Source organism: Gasterosteus aculeatus, chromosome 5 (genome assembly GCF_964276395.1).
Source record: "Gasterosteus aculeatus chromosome 5, fGasAcu3.hap1.1, whole genome shotgun sequence".
Classification (NCBI taxonomy): Eukaryota; Metazoa; Chordata; class Actinopteri; order Perciformes; family Gasterosteidae; genus Gasterosteus; species Gasterosteus aculeatus.
The window spans coordinates 17,009,602-17,021,616 of record NC_135692.1 but is presented as its reverse complement, the minus strand read 5'-3'; the positions used below and the strand labels follow the sequence as shown (position 1 = coordinate 17,021,616).

General features: G+C 48.2%; 1 protein-coding gene across 2 annotated transcripts in view; it reads right to left on the bottom strand.

Moving 5' to 3' along the window:
- LOC120819586 (glutamate receptor ionotropic, delta-1) overlaps positions 1 to 6,838 on the bottom strand; it is a 119,769-nt gene extending 112,931 nt beyond the window's left edge. For both annotated transcript variants that reach the window (XM_078102661.1, XM_078102660.1), the window contains exons 1-2: positions 6,271 to 6,838; positions 1,062 to 1,217 (exon numbers count right to left, since the gene is read on the bottom strand). In XM_078102661.1, coding sequence (XP_077958787.1) covers positions 1,062 to 1,217; positions 6,271 to 6,610 — 496 coding nt within the window. In that variant the 5' untranslated portion in view covers positions 6,611 to 6,838. The remainder of the gene's footprint in view (positions 1 to 1,061; positions 1,218 to 6,270) is intronic.
- Positions 6,839 to 12,015: the final 5,177 nt, after the last annotated feature.

The following is a 12,015-nucleotide window of genomic DNA, read 5'->3' as shown; positions in this document are numbered from 1 at the left end:
TGTCGAGCGACGTGTGTTTATCAAACCGGGTTTGTGAGAATTGAGGCATTTTTCTGGTAATTGTGTCGACTGACGCAGAAACACGACGGCGAGGAAACGCAAACAAGAAGCGAGGAGAGCGAATTTAAACTCAACAATCCGATTAAAGAGCGTTTGTGTGTCTGTGTGTCTGTGTGTGTGTGTGTGTGTGTGTGTGTGTGTGTCTGTGTGTATCTGTGTGTGTGTGTGTCTGTGTGTGTGTGTGTGTGTGTGTGCTCCTGATGAGGCTCTCAGCAGGTTCTAAAGTAAAGAGCACGATGAGGTTCTGCCTCCATCGGGCTGAAGGGACAGAACCTTCACAGCAGGAGGTCTGGAGACTCGCCGTCCTTCGTCTACAAATGAGCCATTTGATCCATCATCAGAATGATGCTATCAGCAACATTGGGATCATTGGATGGTTCTTTGAGGCCCTCTGGGATCACCAGCGCCTCTCCCCGACCTCCTGAGGACCCGGATCACGTGACCCGGTATTGACGGACCGATCGGCGGCCGCGCTGTTGGTTCGCGGGATTACGGTACGTTGCCGGACGCGTCTCTACAGGAAAAACCTTCTGGCAAGTTCAGATTCTGAACATGAAGATCAAAGCGATCTGCAGCGACATGGAAATCCATCCTTTTAATAATCTATTATCCTTTATATTCAGAACCGGTTTCAGTTATATAAATATGTGTGATACAGCAAAGCGTCTTCATCCCCACATCCACATCTTCATCATCATCATCGCCCTCGGCGTTTGACGCCAGGAGCCCCGTTCGCTCTGATCAGCTCTCAGAGGCCCACCAGCCTCTTCGTGAGCGATCACATGGAACGTGACAGCTGGACTCGCCCCCCAGCTTCCTCTGCACCGAGGACAACCGGGGCAGAACCGGGGGGGCAGATAGAGAGAGTCGCTCTCAGAGGAAACAATAACAAGCCAAAGACAAATCTGACATGTAAACTGCAAGCAGGGGGGTCACCGGGTCACCGGAGACCAGCAGAAGCTCCAGGTGAGCAGCTGACACACACACACACACACACACACCTTCTTGCACCGCCTGGAAGGGGTTGTTGGGCTCGATGAGCTTGATGGAGTGCGTGATCTTCTCACTCTGCAGGACGTCGTCGCTCAGGCTGAGGTCCGACACGGCCAGCTGGAACACCTCGTCGTCCCGCGCGGCGTTCTCCTCGAATATGGCACCTGCACGGGAGGACAGACCATCAGGAGGGCGGCCGAGCAGGAGTCCACCAAACCAACACACATTCAATGTCCCGGGGTGTAATACGTCGCTAGCATGCTAATGAGCAGACTAGCTAACCGTTACCTGTTTACCAGTTTATTCGACCAAACTGGGCCGAATCTGTAAATACTGGATTGTAGCAGACGAGAAACAATCAGAATCTCACTGAAAAGTGTGAAAAATGTCATTTTCCAAACGGACTGTTGGAGGTTTGTCCTTTTTGTGTCATAATTATGTCTTTGCATATTATGTGTATCTCATGTTTATACCGCGTGTCTTCATGCATGAATTAAGGTTGTTATAACGTTCACACAGTAATATCTGCTTTTCAAAGACAAACACCAACATTTTTATCTGTATAATTCACACTCGCTTCAGGAACGAGCGCACAAAGAGCGCCGACCTTCTCCACCGAGGACACAAACACGAAGCGCCGCTCCTCGTGAACGTAGAGCAAACACGACTTCCACCTCCTCTCCGTCCCTTCTGATCCATCAGTCAATCCTCCGCCTCACGTATGGATGTACATATGTGTATAAATACACATAAATACACATATATATGCCTCACGTATGGATGTACATATATGTATAAATACACATATATATGCCTCACGTATGGATGTACATATGTGTATAAATACACATATATATGCCTCACGTATGGATGTACATATGTGTATAAATACACATATATATGCCTCACATATGGATGTACATATGTGTATAAATACACATATATATGCCTCACGTACGGATGTACATATGTGTATAAATACACATATATATGCCTCACGTACGGATGTACATATGTGTATAAATACACATATATATGCCTCACGTACGGATGTACATATGTGTATAAATACACATATGTATGCCTCACCTATGGATGTACATATATGTATAAATACACATATATATGCCTCACATATGGATGTACATATGTGTATAAATACACATATATATGCCTCACGTATGGATGTACATATGTGTATAAATACACATATATATGCCTCACCTATGGATGTACATATATGTATAAATACACATATATATGCCTCACGTATGGATGTACATATGTGTATAAATACACATATATATGCCTCACGTATGGATGTACATATGTGTATAAATACACATATGTATGCCTCACCTATGGATGTACATATATGTATAAATACACATATATATGCCTCACATATGGATGTACATATGTGTATAAATACACATATATATGCCTCACGTATGGATGTACATATGTGTATAAATACACATATATATGCCTCACCTATGGATGTACATATATGTATAAATACACATATATATGCCTCACGTATGGATGTACATATGTGTATAAATACACATATATATGCCTCACGTATGGATGTACATATGTGTATAAATACACATATATATGCCTCACGTATGGATGTACATATGTGTATAAATACACATATATATGCCTCACCTATGGATGTACATATATGTATAAATACACATATGTACCTCTGGTGGCGTGAGGTGACCGTATTTATAGATCTAGATGTCAAGGTCCCAGATCAACAATCATTACGACATCAGGTGATGAATGAAATGTGTGTGTTTCTATTGGAATCAATAATCTATTATCAGCCTTCACGCCGTCTCCGCTCAGACACGTCCATGTCTTCCACCCGGAGCCGGAGGCGGTTTGAAAAGAGAATTATGTGCAGCTTCAAGATGTTGCCAAACACAACAAGAGGGAGACGATTTATTTGATCTTGTGTGAAAGACGTTCGGCAGGAGACGCACTCGCGTGTCCCTTCTATGTCAACGCAGAAGGCTTTAGAGATTACCGACCGCGCCTCCTCTCACCATCGACCACGTACCAGCCGCCTCGTGCTGATGTGAGCCGTTACCACGGAAACCACCAAACGCGGCCGTTCACGGGGAAGTTTGATGCTAGAAACTAGATTTGTGAGTGAAATGTCTCCGTTTGTCCCTCGAGGGCCCATTGAGGCCGGAGAACACAAGCGCCTGTGATTAGCTGAGGTCACACGTCAAGGATCAACGCAGACAAGAGAACGTGTGGAGGTTCTTCATTCGACAAGAACGGGCTGTTCCTCGTGAGCACAGCAGAGAGGCATCACACGTCTCGTGAGCGTGCGTGTGCGTGCGTGTGTGCGTGTGCGTGTGTGAGTGCGTGCGTGTGTGCGTGTGCGTGCAGGTGGTGGAGGTAAACGGCCTTTCGCTTCGTTCCCTCGGTGGGTTGGTTCATCTTATTGAGGCGCGGCCCAGCTGTTCCTCAGACTGGATTCCTGTGGAAGGGGAACCGGGGGAACCGAGAGCGAGAGGAGAGCTGCGAGTCCTCCTGCAGGCTGCCTGGCTCGTGGGACGCGGTAATCTCTCTCATCTCGGCTGCTTATGAAGAGTGACTCGGCCGGGGGGGCGTTTGGGGGATCGTCGGACCTCAGGGGGGGCAGAGGAGATACGAGTCCTCTTCCTGAAGCCCGACATCACGAAGGTTCACAGTTATTTGTGAATCAGAATACTGACAGCTGAAGGGAGTTGAAACCTGGACAAGAAGAGGAGACAAACGCCTCCACAGACATTCCAGTTTTCACACCGAGTGAAGTGTCTCTCCATCCCGAAGGTGTTGGGTGGAGGTGATGAACTCTTCCACAGCTCACTGAAGGCAGCGTTCCTCTGAGCACCACCGGGAAGGAGCTCCACACCACCGTGTCTGCTTCATCTCAGCATCACGACTCAGAGCAGCAGACATGAGCTTCATCTGTTCTGCTGTCAGACGTGGATGTGAAGTTAATGAGCTCCATCACGGAGGAATTCTCTCATGTTTTCTGAAAACAACAGTTGGATTTCAGCCTCACGGCTAATTAGAGAACACAGCTGCTGTTGTGATGGAAACCTGTAGAGTCGAGACTCGCGGCCAGTGGGTCAGAGGTTAAAGAAGGTCCGCGGAACCACGCGCTCCGTATGGAGAGAACAAGGGGATGTTAAAGAAAAGCCACTTTCTTTACTGTGCCTTTAAATAAAGTCCGTAACAACTAAGCACTGCTTCCGTTTCAAAGAACACTTACTGCTCAAGATGTTCTGTGAAGAATCTTTACGAGATCAGAATTAGAAATAAGAAAGTAACACAAAACAGATTTTATCAGAAGCTTTCACCGATTCTGAGGAGAACACGTTGCTCCTTTGCCGCCGCGTTAAACGTCCTCCAGCGGCGTCCTGAAGGAGGATCGCTGGAGCCAAAGAAGTGAGGAGTGTAAACGAGGGGCCTCAAAAACACACCCAATGAAACTAGTCGGGCTTCTTTCTGCTCAGAATTCTTATTCACAAACTGTGATGCTGAGCTCCTCGTCGTGAGGGGAACCCTCAGAACCACCTACACGGATCAGTCAATCATCACCGATGGAGAAAATCATCTGACCTGCATGAAAACATCTCAACCTGATGTCAGCTCGTGTGTTTGAACACGCAGCGCACATCCTCTCCTCCTCTACGTGTCCGTCGGCATCAGTCTTCTGTAACACATGCTCACTATTTGGCACCGAGCTCCCTCATTTGTCGTACCCACTGTTGTGCGTTCGCCTTAATCCTGTATCACTGTTGTCTTTTGTCTCCTGTAAAGTGACAGTGAAGTATCCATCCATCTGTTCTCCCATCATCCCTCTGCTGCACAACTCCAGACGTGTAAATCCTGCACAATATTCCTCCTCGGAGAACAGAATGTCACCTGTATGAGCAGTAATTCAGATCATTCTCTAATGAGACCCCCCCCCCCCTCCTACAAGGAAGGAAGGGAAACATCTCCCATATTAACTACTGCGTCTCACGTATTCTCATCACGGATGCAGCATTTACGGAAGCAATATGTCCCCGTAGAATGAAGTATAATCCTACTGGAAAAACGGTTCTGACCCAAAGCCCAAATCCCCCCCACCCCCCACTGCAGTGCTCACAGGCCGGTCTGAGCTGCAGCAGCGATCTGAAATATCAAACCGCAGGGTAACTATTGTCGGTGGCTCTCTTCCAGGCCGCCTGCTGCATCCAATCATCTCGGGGGAAGAGGAGCCTTTACATGGAATTAGTGCAAATTGGGGAATTGAGATGAAAAGTGCGTGCGGGGATCAGCCGGCGCCTCATCGAGTCTGCGCTTCTCTCAAACCCCCTCCGGTTCTCCCGGATTCACCATCACCTCCTGCTTTGGCCAAAAAAAGTCACTTTGCGAACATTTGACGGGAATGAGGGACGCAAAGGGGGGAGGAGGGGGGAGAGGGGGGCAGCAGTAGAAAGTGGAGCTCGCCAACCAGCTTCTGGGTTTCGTCTTTGTTTCAGAGCCCAAACAGTCGGCGTTTGTCCCCTCGGTCATCTCTTCCCCTGGAACAGTTGCTTAACATTTCCCTCACGTCCTATTCAAAGTTCAGGCTTTTAGATGAGGGGGGGCCAGGGGGAGGGGGGGGAGGGGGAGGAAGGGGAGGAGGGGGGGATGGATGGTTGAAGCAAACCCCCCAAACACTGTTGGACCAGTTCCGCTGTCAGCCAATGTGAATAATACATCGACATGAGCCCTCTGAAAGGGGGGGGCGGACGGGTGGAGGGATGGAGGGGTGGAGGGATGGAGGGATGGACGGGTGGAGGGAGGGGTGGGTGGAGGGATGAATGGGTGGAGGGACGGAGGGTGGAGGGTGTGATGGTGCGGCGCAACACTTTGCTGAGACACTTCGGGCTGCGTGCGTGTGATCCTGGATGCAACAGCGTCCTTCCTAAACATTACCCCGGATCGGATCGGAATGATAATCAGATGGGGGGACGGGGGGGACAGGGGGGAGGGGGGGAGGGGGGGAGGGGGTTGTGGATGGGAACTACTACATTCAAATTCTGCCTTACCTCAACTTAAACACCACTAAGCTGTCCGATTCACAGTCCGTGTTCAAAGCCACCGGCTCGTTTCTCTCTACGGCCAAAGCAGCAAAGCCCCCCCCCGCCCCCCCGCCCCCGGTCGGTGACTTACCGATGTGAATGATGGAGTCGGCGCTCACTGTGTTGCATTGCAATATCCACAGGGAATAAAATACCAATGTCAGCATTTCCATCTCCAGTTTGAGCCAAAGAGGCGCATCCACGATCCTCCTCCTCAATGTGAGCTTCTCTCCTCCGCGAGCAGATCCAGAAGCAGACCGAGCCAGAGGAGGAAGGAGAAGAGAAACAGCTGAGGTGCAGCTTCCAGGGCTCCGGAGAGAAAGACCCGGCGAGTGAGGAGGGAAGGGGGATCGGACGAGAGAAGACACGGGGGGGGGGTTGAGATCCACCAGAAGAGCAGCTCTGATTCTCCACCTCCGACTCTGAGACATAACACACTGCAAACTGCGGAGGAGGAGGACGGACCCCCTCTCTCTCTGTGTCTCTCTCTCTCCCCCCCCCCCACGTGACTGCAGAGCCTCTATCTACGGCGCTGGAAGTCCGAGCGGAGAAAAAGAGAATGGAGACGGAGCGAGAGGGGGGGTGGATGAGAGCCGGTGCGCACCGCGGAGGAGACGGGGTGAGATGGAGCGAGACGCGGCGGCAGTCGCGCTCCGGACGGTAGGTTATTTGTGGGATGACTCTGACACCGGAGAGCGGGGGGGGGGGGGGGGAGTGGGGGGTGCGGGGGGGCGATGCCGGTAACGAACTTGCGACAGCCTGACTTCACGTCTCACGCGGTGGACGTGCTCACCGCACCGGCTGAAGTTCGTTTATTGCGCACCGGCAGGAGGAACCGTCCCCGCTGCATTGCCGCGCCGCAATGTGCGTTATCCGGCTCGTGCGTGTGACTCCCGTATTCGTGCGTAAATGTAACACAACATTGTGTCCGCCGTTCTTTCTCGTGACGGGAAGAGGAAGAGGAGCAGGCGGCAGTTCTCTCTCCCAACGGGACAAACTTCTCTCTCTCAACAGGGCTGCTGGGGTGACGTGACACCGGCTCCGGTGCTGGTGACGTTTGATCGGTGCTCTCCATCCGTCACGTTCGGCTCGCATTGTTGGATACGAGGCCGAGCTGCGGCATTTGGTGCGGCCGCGTGCGTAAAATCTTCCCACCGCTGCACTAATTTTCAATTCAGAAGAAGAATACGAAGATTGTGTCCTGCAGCCTGCAGCCCGTGACTGGTGAGGTCATTCCTGTCAGCGGGGCGTGTGCATGTGACGTCGTTGTGATTTTATTCCAGGTGTGACGACACCGAAAAGGATCGTTTCCCCTCGTCGAGAAGCAGCAGATGGAAGATTGCTACACTTGACTTTACAATTAAAGGATATTTCTTGCGAATGAATGTGACTCAGAAATGTCTTTTAATTGTTTGGCCAAGTCTAGAATGGCGAGAGTCTTGTGACGAACCCTCGCGGAACATCCACAGGTGGCGCGTGCGGAGGGCTGTTGGTTTCAGCACCGCGCGGGGCGGACAGCTCCTCCGGAGGCCTCGGACCTTAACGAGGTGGCCAATGTGACGTTTATTCATCTGATGATGCAACTGAGTGAGCCAACTCAAGTTTTATATGAATTTAAATGAATCAACTTCATCAGAAAATGAATTGTTGAAGGAAAGTTTCATTGGAAAAGACTAAATCGATAATAAATCATCTAAAAACAAAATAGTTCAAGCAACGACGACGACGATGACTGTAGGAAACTGTTTGTTAGTTCATGTAAATCTGTTGGCCAATAACAACTGAGAGTGATGTGGGTTTAGAGGGTGTGTGGGGGGGGGGGGCGACTTCCGCCCATCAAACGGGTCCGTGTCACAACTTCGATTCCTCGGTGAGCTGCAGGAGCTGACGAGGCTCTGAAATGATCGATGGGCCCGCCGGTTCCCTCTGACGGGCGTGTTGCCATGGTTACCCGGACACTCTGCTGCACGCTGGGTTCCGTTGGGTGCAAACATCCCAACAAAGAATCTTTCATGTTCAAACTCAACTCATGGGTTTCTTCCTCCAATGTGGTCATTATAATCCATAATGAATACGACCGTCATCATCATCCCCGTCAGCCCATTCGTTCCATAATTTGATTATTTTAATCCCAATCATTGTCATACGATCCTCATCATTATGATACTCTCATCATCATCATCATCATCATCATCACTATGAGGCACCTTCAGCTAGTTTCTGAAGCTTTAATAGTTTCATATGTTGAGTTTATAATTATAAATTCAAAACGAAATAGAACCCCAACATGTTCCCAACATGAACATGTATATTAAAGTACTAATAGTACTTTAATATACATGTACAGTACTGATGTATTATATATTCTATGTGATAATGTACAGTGCTTACTCTTACTGTCCTCCTTCAGTAGAACATCACACCACCTACTGGTAACAGACTGTTACTGCAAGGCTTCTTCACTGAACGGGGGGGGGGGGGGGGGGGGGGGTGGAACGGTTTTTCAACAGATCATTTAATTAGAATGGAACACTAATTGGATTCCAACATTAATCTTTCACATGATTGTGCCTCCAAAAGGCCAAACCAGCAGCAGGAGGGTTCAAAGGTTCACTTCAAGTCCCTTGTTTAGTATTTACAAGCACCACTTATTGCTTTATTACGCTATGAAGTACTTTTAATGGACACAAGGACAAACATGCATTTTAGTAAAGGTGCACGATTCATTTCAGTTGCCTCTCAACGGCTCTCAACATGGCAGCTCGTAGCAGCGAAGTGCTAACGGGAGCTAACGTGGAACTGAATAAAAGGCACCTCCACTGACCTGCAGCTGACGTTATGAAATACATCTGGTCGTTGTGTCTACAGCAGAACTCAAATGTCCTCATATTCAATTCTCAGTGTGTCAGAAATCAACTCACTGCGAATGATCGGATGTAAAAGTTGATCTGTAAGTCTGAATGTTCTCCCTGGATTTGGGGTTTGGGTTAGTCGATCACAGAGCCAAATCATCTTCCTCACCCTCGCAGCGCAGTCTGCTCTGGTCATGTCCGCACTCGGTGAAGAGCAGAAAGCTTTTCCAGCTCCTGTCTCCAAAGTGAAGACCACGGGACCGAGAGGTCGGCGTCTCGTGCTCCTTCATCAGACACAAAGAAATGCACTTAACTTTTCAGTCGCCTCAAAGCCAGTTCAAGGCTTCGACGGCTCAGCAGTCGGGACGAGCAGGATGAATAAATATCTCTTGTTCCTCTGTAATCCCAATGAGCAAAGTGATGGAGAGCAGGAAGTCCTACACGTCGGAGGAAGAGTACGAGCAGTGTGCGGTTTGTCACTTCAGGGGAGTAAACGTCTCGTTGAAGTTGAACAGATGTGTTTCCTGGTCTGACTGCTCCACTGGACAAGGATCATAAACCAACACGAAAGGCTCGTGCAGCGAACAGTGTTCAACTCACACCTCGACTATCGATTGTTACTCGACAGGAGAAAAATATCCAGCGGTGCTTCAGATTGATTCATCAGAAGAGTCACTTTGAGGAACGGATCAAATGAACCCGACACGGATGTTCTCCCATCTTCTGTAACCACGACTCACTCCTCCATCCTTCTCAGTTAGATCTTTAATACGGGACGTGGGACATCGCAGCAGGGGGCCGTGTTGCACTCGCTTTCACCGTCACCGTGGTGACGAAAGGAGAGCGGCGCCGGAAGGCAAAGCTCTCGATGTACCGGTCGATCTTCGTTCCCACCTTCACCTCTGGCCCTGAAGGAGTCATGAAATAGGTCCAATGCTGGGAGATGGTCCGCTGAGGGAGGGGGGTTACAGGTATACATGGTGAAGTGGATGTTAACCTAAGTGTGGTACATTAAGGGACAATATCTTCCTTTTCTCTTTGTGGATTTGGCAGAACTCGTATACTTGGTAACTGTGTAAATGGTAAGTGGGTTCAAGTCTGAACCTTAATTCTGACCCAGTTTAATAGAGTTCTCTCCTGCAACGAGATAACGTTGACCTTTAACGAGCTGTGAAGCTGCTGACGTTTTAATGCCTGAACTTACTTTAAATGAACTTTTATCTTCTCTTTGATTGCTGGTGTCTATGAGAAACAGCACTCGTGCAGACAGAAGAGTCCGGAGGTCCAATCACCTTCTCACAACATCACCTGACAATAAATACACATCCATGTGTGCTGACAGCCCAACACACATATTCTGCCCAACTGTCTCCACTGGTGTTTATAACACGTTACATTACCACACGTATGTGAAGAGGAGCTTACTCACTGATGAGCTCCAGTTTGAACGTATTCAGGATGCAGAAGGTGAACGAAGGTCATGCAACGTATTTCAGAGTGGAAGTAACGCAACCATCCAACGCTCTGAAGAAAGTAACGCAACCATCCAACGCTCTGAAGAAAGTAACGCAACCATCCAACGCTCTGAAGAAAGTAACGCAACCATCCAACGCTCTGAAGAAAGTAACGCAACCATCCAACGCTCTGAAGAAAGTAACGCAACCATCCAACGCTCTGAAGAAGGTGTCTCTCGTGAGGACAGAAGGACGTCCATTACTTACCAGCATAAGAAACAGGAATGACGCAGTCAGCAATGATCTGGTGGTTTGTGGTCTTTCTCCCATTAACCGAATAATCATCTCCCCCAGCGGAGCGTCTCATTGCAGCACTTTGCTCCCTGGAGGCAATAAAAGTCACTTTTAATATTGAAAACAACTTTCATTCGCTTTTGAGTCCAACTTCATTTAATCATAAGGTTTCTTGTCTCAATCTTTAATTTGGGGCAATAAGAGGAAGTCATCCTCCTTTATGTCTACCGGCCTTCTGCTTAACGAAAAGGGGGACTGGAGATGTGTTGCCCCCCCCCCCCCCCCGACGAGAGTTTCGGGGGGGAAGAACTCCATCCTTCCTCCTTCGTGCTGCTGCAGTTCCATAAGGAGACGGAATCGTCTTCACGTGGCTGCTGGAGGACACGGGTGGAAAGCTGCTCACCCGTCATTTGACTCCTGTGGATTCCACACCAATAATTTACTCTAAAGGTCGAATTAGAATGAAGAGAAAGTGGAGCGTTGCTACATTTACCATCCAGAGGATTAAGTAGGAGCCATAAATCAGCGTCCTGACATCGGGGCCTGGAGCCTGCAGGGGCCCGGGCCCCCGCATGGAGGTTAATAATAATAATGATAATAACGTTGATCAATCACCTTGCGGCTCGTTGGATGCAAATAGTGTGTCGTCACAGACGGAATATTGTTTTTTCTTGCCAACAGCACGAAAGTTCTTAAGTTAGATTATTATCTCATTGTGTATAATCATGAACACAGGTTCCTTCCCATCGGGACCAAAGGCTGCACACAAGTTTTTCCAATAAACTGAAGGTGTTGAAGTGCAGATCAAAGAGGAATATGTGTTTTTGCCCCTTCTGAAGTCTGGGGGGGGTCTGACAAACAATTATGGTCAACAGACAGAAAGGGAGGAGCAGGAAGTGATATTCTGAGAGGATGGAGGCAACACATCAATTTGTTTTAATGAAAGTCAACGGTGACATGAAAGACGTAGTAAAGCAGAACTCGCACCACCTACAGATCACACATATATACGTGTATATATATATACATATATATATATATATATATATATATGTATATATATATACACATACATAAATATATATATACATATACACACACATACATATATACCCACATATACATATATATATATATATATATACACACACATATACATATATATTATATATTTATATATTATATATTATATGTATATATGTGTATATATATACACACACACACACACACACACAC